We start from the raw sequence: 8,957 nt of genomic DNA on the forward strand, positions 1-8,957 counted from the left end.
CAACATTCCTGACTTCATAAGGTGTTTCTAACATATTTATAACATGACAACATGAATCTATCTGCCATTTACATCAATGCTAAATAACAGAAACACATCTCTGTATAATGCAATCCAGTTCAACAGCACCACAAACTACAACTACATCCTCCAAAATGATCCTACAGTTCATCAACTCGTCTCTAAACTGTTGCAACCAAAAATAAACATCATAAACTTCATGATGGGTGGATTTATTGCTGGAATGTTGTATTAGACTGCATTAGTTTTAGCTAATATACTGGCAACTGACCTAATCACTAATTAAAGAAACAACCTGACATCTTGCTATCCAGCACCTTATTAAAATCTTAATATAACATTAAAAAACAGGTTTTTAAAGCAGTTAGAGGGATATTTTATTCTGCATCAGCTGTTTCATTACATCCTATCTGATCAACAATACACTGAAGGCGCTGCTATGTGCAAACTTCCTGTCACACTCCTCTTCTTCTGCTTCAACTCCTTTCTGTTGTCTTTCTGCTCTCATTATTATTCCTTTCATCCGCTTCTCCTCTCCTCTGCTGCCATTCACTTCAGTGTTTATTCAGCCAGAAGAGTGGCAAGCGAGGTCATTTGAATTGGAAAGGACAAAGAAGGCTGATGAACCTATTATTAGCGGGATTCCACCTAGATTAGCTGTAAATAGGCTGTGAATAGGCTGTTTTAATAGCCCAGATTGGAGGAAGCTGACTGCCTGCAGGTCATTAGAGCGATCATGATGATCAGGTAGTCGGCAGGCATTCAAACTGAAGCATCCCATTAAAACTCTGGAACAGGCTTATTTTGGTGATGAAACTCTGTGCTAACACTGTGATTGATGGTTGGTTGATGTTCTGCTGTGTTGTTAGCATATACATATATATATATATATATATATATATATATATATATGCCAGAAATACTCTCTAGAGCACCACATGTTATGAGTATTTATCCTCCGCTGAAAATACTCCCCAACTAATTCACTATTTACTCCTACTCCTCCTACTAAAAACCACAGTGCCCAGCTGATATCGGGAATTATTGGCCTTTTTATAGTAAACAAACAAAGATCTACATCTTCAGTCAGAACCGATGCACTTGGGGCTGAGTGCTACAGAAAATGAGTAAAGAATGGAGAGACGGACTAACGCCCTGTTGGTTTTGGTCTATGGTCTATGAATATTGATGAAGTATTGCTTTTTACATCATTTTTGAGGTATTACAGCTACCGTAACTTGAAAGCACTGTAGAAAACTACAGAACTGGTGAGTCCTCAATTGCTATTCCAAATTATCCTCAACAGATGTAACTTCTGTTCTTGAAACTAAGAGGCCTCAGTGGGAAAACAAGGACGTGTTGAATCATCTGATGTTAACGACTGCTGGAAGGTGAAAAGCTTTCTGACAGTCTCCACGTCAGCGGCGTCTGTCAGCTCTGCAGACACATCCTGTGACTCGTTAATCGTGGTCATTACAGCGTGAACGCACAGCGAGGCTGCCTCTCACTTCTCTCTCTCTCTTCTCCTCCAATAAGTGTGGTACAAAAGGAAAGGTGTTAAGTGTTAAAAAATAATTAGCAGGGCTGAAAAAGATGAATAATGCATGATTCGAGAACTTGGGAAAACTTTCTTCTTCTCTTGTTCTCTACTTCTGCTCTGACTCTTGCTCTCTTAATCTGCCTCACCTGTATACATAAACTCTTCTATAGTCACACTGTGGCCTCACCAGGTTACATGTATTCACAATTATTATTCAGGATATGCTCATATGAATTTCTAGAGTCAAAATGCTTTAATAATATGCACTAGTTGTTATGCATTGCATATGCCTGCAGACATCACATGGTATTCATGTGAATGGAATCAAGTTATCCATCGTAAATGATGTGAAAATCCTATAAATTAACTTGATTCTGTGCACCATTATGGGCAGTACTTAATTCTCTAAATATTTAATTTATTTTTGGTTTGTTATTCAGCTGCTGTTGCCCTGGAACATCCAGGTCTCTCCTGATAAATATGAATACTCTCTAAAATAAATTTATGTTAAAGAAGACGACGACGATGGGTATTTAGTGAAGTAAATATTTGAAGTAAATTTCAGTGGTAAGTAACTGGGTGGCGTAATTAACACGTAATTTATTTTGTGTGAATTAAGGACCATAAATGGCTAATTAATTTATATTTTATATTATTAAGCCCAAGAAGAACTTAATCTGATTTCTATATTCTTTATTATTTATCAAAGAAACATTGTTTGTTTATGTATAGGCCATAGTACATGAAGTATCATTGGGAAGTTGTGTCTTCTGTGTTTGAGTCACACAGAAATGTACCAGTGTGTTGTTTTGTTGATTTGTGTGTGCAGACAAGTTGGAGGTGAGATACAGACTGGACAGCAGCAAAGATGCAGAGATCCTGAGGAGCAAAGTGAGGAACCTCGCCAACGGACAGCTACATGCAGTTAGCATCAGCAGGCTGGCAGACGCTGTCTCTGTGCAGGTAACACACACACACACACACACACACACACACACAACAGACTGAAATATTCCTCTCAGTCAGCGCTAAACCCTGAGTCATCCTGGTTTTCTCAGCATCCTCTCTATCAGTCGACTTCAGCGACCAGCGGGAGAAGCTACAAGAAGACAAGCTGCAGGAAACAGATAATAAAGGCTGAGCTGCACTGAAACAGTGGAAACAAACACGTAGTTGGCAGCTCAAAGTGCTTTTTCTCATACTTTCAAAATAAGACTTTTTCTGATAGCTTTGGGTACTAGATCCTCCAGCTTAAAATGCTCAGTTGGGTTTGGTAGATCCCTGTTTAACACATTATACTAACCTTGGAGGAACATTTGCACGTGAGGAGGTGAGGCCTGGAATTAAATCCCTGCTAAAGAAAACACCACATAAAATAGTAAACAACATATATAGACTGTGTGATTTTATAACTTTTACTTTTAAAAAAGACAAACAACTTGATCATCTGTGTCCTAGAGGTGACGCCTACCTATACTTTAGCTCTGGAGGAGCTCATTGGACCCGTTAAAACCGCAGATGATCCACATCTTTGTCAAAACCTGCCTGTTTCAGCGTGTAGGCTGCTAGCTCTGAGATTGTTGATGTTGTTGTTTCACGTAGCGACGGGGACTGTGAGTCAGGCTAGGCTCAGATAAACATGTACCAAGTTGTGTAATAATGAGGAAAATCACAAAAACTACAACATGGAAAGTTCTTTGCATCATTTTCAGTTGTGTCATCAGCTATATGTCAGTCAGTGATGCTGATATAACTAATTTTGCAGTGAAATCTTTCATTTTCTTTCAGATTGACCAGAACACCAGAGAGGACTTCAACCTGACATTTGATATAGAATTCAATGCCATCAGGTTGCTGGTTCTTGGCAGAGTGCACGGTAAGTGAGACGGCTACAAAAACCCAGACAAGGCTTTTCAGGCGGCAGAGCACTCAGACAGACTCATTTCAGAGATGTTCTGCCGTATCAGACATTGAGGTTTTGGAGACTTTCATTATGACTGGTTGGATCCATCAGAGCAGCTGTTGTATGGAGGGTATAGCAGGTAAAGAACAAACGCAGAAATAAATATATATGTCAGGCACTCTCAGCACTAAGATGGGACAGTACAGTTTAAGAGGTGGTAGGTTAGACGTGAGAGAGTCCACCTGTTAACACAAGTAATGCAAGAGAATAAGCGAGAACAACTGAACAAAACATGTAAATATATAACAGATCATTGCCGCCACAGAGCCGTGACGCTAGCGTGACAAAGGTCACAATCATTTGAGGATGTTGTCTATTTAACTTCAGTTTGTGGCTTTTAGAAAAATTCCTGTTGTGACTCCTTTTCACTTATGTAGTACTCTCCTTGTTGTAAGAGTCTGCTGTATTTCACCTAGGACGGGCTTTTAGAGTTCTGTGTGGCCATTAAACAATATTTCACAAACAAAAACAACACAGCTACTACTTGGATAATGCACTTTCATTATTGCCACAACATTGCTCTGGACATACTACAATTATGCCACATGAGCAGTTTTAAGGCCAGTGCTCATTATAAACAGCATGTGCTGGATCACCAGATAATCTATTGGTCAACAGTGTATTCAAGATGTGCTGATAATTCCCCTGCTGGTAATTCTGCAACTCAGCTCAGCAAGACGGCTTTTTCTTTCTTGTTTTCTCCTGTGCTTGTATACAGTGTGTGCACAACAACTTTTCAAACTTTCCAGACAGGGCACTCATGCCGCTAGACGTGCACAAGCCATAATACTTTCAAGGATGTTCCCTTGCGAGGTCATGGGTGCTTCAATGATGCAATTGAGTCTTTCATCTCATACATATTGCATCTTCCCTGGACCAATATTCTGGTGCCTCTTGAGAATGACGAGTACATTGCAGTATTATTTGTTCTTGAAAGCTGTAGCAGTACAGCGCTTTTGTACTTCTACGTACAGAAGGTTATCGCCTCTGGTTCCCCCCCCTGACACCGACAAAAATACACATTAGGCTGCTCTGATAAAACATTTGAAGACTGTTTGGAGGAGAAAAAAGCAGATACTGATGATTTTGGCCACTGCATAAACTGAAATCCAACGAAACCAGGGAGTCTGCCTGAACAGTTTAACCTTTCTCAGCATGAAAGATTATTCTGCCAAAATACTTCTGCTCTTGTTTTCTTTCACATCAGACATGTAACAGAGACATAGCACCACTGTAATTTACTTTGTCATCATGACCTAGTTATGTTCTTGAAAAGCGCCTTCAGAGACAGACTAAGAAATAGGTTGTTAATAAGATGAGAGCCTGTGGGACTTCCCTGATCCAGGTGTAGCACTGCTGCTGCAACCCACTATAAAAAGTAATGCTTGTCTTTATCGGCATGCTTTGATTCAGCTATTGATATATGTGTTGGGGTTTTTAGGTCAAATCAGACTTGTACAAAATGTTTCATGTGATATACATGTCATATCCAGGGAAAGTCTATAGTCCCTTTCACACATTAGGTCCAGCAGTCTGTCCCTGAAATGTTCAGGGACATTTCCTGCATGGGCTCACGTGTGAATGGGAGCAGGGATCGACATTCAGAGAAATCTGTACCACCGATTTCCCACCTCAAGACCTAGTCACATTTCAGGGGAAATGCCAGTCCGGCTGTGTTGTGAATGAAAGCAGTAACTTATTTTACATCCGTCTGAGGAAAGATGCTTTCACATGGAGCGAGCGAACCAATCACAAGACTCCTCTGATGACGTACTTGAATCTGAATCTATTTACGGTTTCCCTGCCAACACTTTCACGGGTGATTTGATGAACTTAAATATACTTGTCTTGAAAACTTGTTGAATATTAAATACATTACAAGTACATTGGCCATGTTCCTAAAAATAGAAAGTCTTCCGCTGTGCACACATACGTCCTTCCTTGCCTCATCTTGAAAATCACGCGCTGTGCCTGAAAGTTTATCCCGGTAATTTACTTGGAACTATGCGTGAAAAAGGCTCATGTGATTGTTCCTGCGTTGAAAGTGTTTAAACGTGCTAATAAGCATCATGCTTCTCTCTCTCTCTTTGTCTCCAGACTCTGGCGAGTTGGACCCGGAGCTGTCTCGGCTTGCCTCTCTGGGTTTCACAGGCTGTCTCTCAGCTGTCCTCTTTGACTCCATCAGCCCTCTGAAAGCTGCCTTGCTGCACCCCGCCACCAGCCCTGTCGTCGTTACTGGCCCACTGGTCCAGTCCATTTGTGGCTCCACTTCAGCCAATCCCTACGCAGCAGAAACCACTCACCACCTATCAGGTCAGAGGAAAATGTTATTTTCTTTATTGTCACCACCTTAGGCTCCATTTACACCGTAGTTTACATTTAGACACATTTAGCTCTATATTATATGACGAGCTCCGGTCAGTAGCTCACCACGGAAGCAACGCCGCCTCTCAAATGTCACTCAGTTGCTGCTTTGGGAAAAGACAACCAAGAGGCTTCAAACTTGGACTCTGCTTCCTCAAATATGTCCAAAAATAGTAAAAATGATTGCACAATAGCTGCCGTGTCATCATAGATTATTTTTCCTTCCACTAAAAGTGAGGAGAATTGAAATTTAAGTTCAACTTTAGTTTAAAGTTTTGCCAGTACAATGAAGCCTGACTGTTAGGAGGACCACACTGGCCCGTCAGCTGAACTGTTTTGATTTTCAGTGTCATCATTAATGCCGCGCTCACTTTTCCAGCTGCAGACTCTCAAATCTAAAACAAAGTGTGGCATACCTTACACACACACAGCTGTGGTGGGTGCAGATTTAGAAATCTGGCTTTAATAAGTGAGAGGATTGTGGCAAAACTCCAGCCTTCATAAAGTTTCTTCAAAAACCTGTGGGTGACCTCACAGACACTATAGCCCCGTATTGATGGTGTAGTATGCCAACAATTAAAGCACCCACTTTCTCAGGGGGCTCAAATGAATAAATATTATTGCGGTTATCGTAGGCGGTACTGTCCAGCTCTCTGTGTGGGTGCTGCCTCTCAAACTTTACAATGGGACCTTTGGGTCTCTAATAATGTAATGACACTGGGTTAATGGCCTCTAGATGAGGCAATTAATACAGACCAGGGATGAGAGTTTCGTTTGCCATATCTTTCCCCTGTGGTCACTCAGACTGAGAATTATATGGAGATGTGCTGTGGGATCCAATACGCCTCATCTGTACTGACGGTGGGCTAGTATATGATTCCTGTTGGCCTCCACATGTCTCCTGTGAGCATCTCTCTGTGGTACCTTTCTCCATTTCTATTTTTCATGTCGTGAATGACCTCGTTGCTCCTCTCCTTTTTCTTTTATTCTCATCTGTTCACCTCCATTTCTTCTTTTTCTTTCTCATCGCTCTTTCTATTCCCCTGTGATCCTCTCTCCTTTTTCCTTTCTCTGTCTCTGTTTCTTCTGTCTCTCTGGGCTGCAGGCCAGTCTGGATCAGTGGGAACAGGTCAGCCTGTAGTGAACGCCATGAGGAGTGACTCAGCTCTAATTGGAGGTACTGTAGCAGCCACGTTTTTCACTGTCACACTGTCAATATCATCAAGCATGAGACAGAAACTGTGTGCACAACGAGCAGGGATGATGTGATGGACGAGAGCTTAAAACTTCAGTTTACACCTAAGCACAGTAGAACTGAGAAGAACTTTAAATTATGTGTAATAACAAATTTAAATGTATATATTTAAATGAGTTTTGTGGAGACCCGTCCTTTGTGTTGAAATATTTATTGGGTGTCAGGCTGGAGCATTTTCATAAAATTTGCATGCTGTGTAGCAGTTTAAATGAAAGCCCTGAGTTGTCATGGCTCACAAAGGAAACCACAACTAATTAGAATACAAATGAGTTTATACTCCAAGTACAACAACTGTGAAAACAATGTATTGCCAACATCGGTGCAAAGACCTTCTAATAGCTTAAACTGCCCGGGGAGCCTGGAGAAACTGAGCTAATGAGCTCCACTAATGACAGAGCAAACTCTAATGTTTTCTTGCTGCCTGTTGGGCCACTGACCAGTTGCTTTTAAGTGGGAGTGTTTTTTTTTTTTCCTAATGTAATGTTTCATCTCCAATCTGTCCCATTTCAAAACGTGGTTTATAAAGCCACAGAGCATTCAGTTATAATCAAGATTTCAAGATGTATGTCGTTATGTGAATGCATAAATGAGACTTTAGATCAACAGTAATCAAATTAGCCAGCTCGCGTATGAAACACAGCTACAAGAAGTGTTTGAATTTAGCAGGCTACTATTCAGCTACCTGTGTGAGGACAGCTCAATTTTCAGAATAAACACTGCTTTTTATTCTTGCTTAATACAGTCAAACCTTTTAAAACAGCATATGCTCATCATCATCATCATCATCATCATATTACAGCTTTGATATAACCTTTGAATGAACCACAAAATGTCGACAACTGATATGGGCTCTCTCTCTTTTTGCTCCATGAAGTCGTTTGAATTTCTAGTTTCTATTTCTTTTTTAACTAGCAGGTAAAATGAATGCCTGAAAGAAAACCTGCTGCAGACTGTGTTAGAAGACAAAAAGCTACACAGGAATGTCTGCAAAACAACAATGTTAATGTCCCAGAGAGGCCAGACCTCGATCCAATCCAGAATTGTTCACAGGATTTGCCAGACCTTGACCAGTTTTTGCAAAGAAGAATTGGGAAAAGCGTACAGTGTCCAGATGTGTAAAGATGATGCACATCTACCAACACAGACCCACACAGGGTGTCTCTACTAAATATTGACTTGAAGGGGTAAACCCTTATGCAATCAGTTGTTTTGAGATTTGTATTTTTGTATAATTTAGGCCAATTTTGTAGATTCACTGTGAAGAAAAAGTATTTTTTTCTGTTGATCAAGTCCAAAGAGAGGTCAGAACTACTAGAATGACTAAATATAGGTCTGAAATGTGAGTAAAGAAGGCCCACATTCCCACTGCTGAGCCGCTGTAACTTTTGCCATTTTTCTGCTTTGCAGGTGTGATAGCGGTGGCGATCTTTGTGACCATGTCTGCATTAGCCATAATGGCCCGAGTCCTCTACAGGAGGAAAGGGACGTGTCAGAGCCAGGAAGTAAAAACAGTAAAACCTGAAGACAGCCCGGAGCTGGCGTTCAGCAGCAGCTCTCAGAACGGTCCGAGCGAGAACCAGAGAGAATATTTTATTTAGGTGGAGGTTCGACCTGCTGCTGACCTGCCAGACGGACAGAGACAGAGATGCCTTGTCAAGCCTCAGTGCTTTACACTACAAACTGAGCCCGAGCAGTGGCTCCACAAGACAGGAAGACACAACCTGAATCATACACTCATGTTCTTTTCTTTTCTTTTGTCTTTACTTCTGTGGTTGTATTTTTGTAAAGACTTGTACATAAATGCACAAGAACAA

The 8,957-nt window shown here is 41.0% G+C and overlaps 1 protein-coding gene across 1 annotated transcript in view; it reads left to right on the forward strand.

The window, feature by feature from the left end:
- LOC139294645 (contactin-associated protein-like 4) overlaps positions 1-8,741 on the forward strand; it is a 59,658-nt gene extending 50,917 nt beyond the window's left edge. Inside the window, exons 20-24 of the mRNA XM_070916567.1 lie at positions 2,391-2,524; positions 3,350-3,437; positions 5,622-5,837; positions 6,994-7,065; positions 8,551-8,741. Of these exons, the coding sequence (XP_070772668.1) occupies positions 2,391-2,524; positions 3,350-3,437; positions 5,622-5,837; positions 6,994-7,065; positions 8,551-8,741 (701 nt within the window). The remainder of the gene's footprint in view (positions 1-2,390; positions 2,525-3,349; positions 3,438-5,621; positions 5,838-6,993; positions 7,066-8,550) is intronic.
- Positions 8,742-8,957: the final 216 nt, after the last annotated feature.

This window comes from Enoplosus armatus, chromosome 12, assembly GCF_043641665.1.
Source record: "Enoplosus armatus isolate fEnoArm2 chromosome 12, fEnoArm2.hap1, whole genome shotgun sequence".
NCBI classification, from domain to species: Eukaryota; Metazoa; Chordata; class Actinopteri; order Centrarchiformes; family Enoplosidae; genus Enoplosus; species Enoplosus armatus.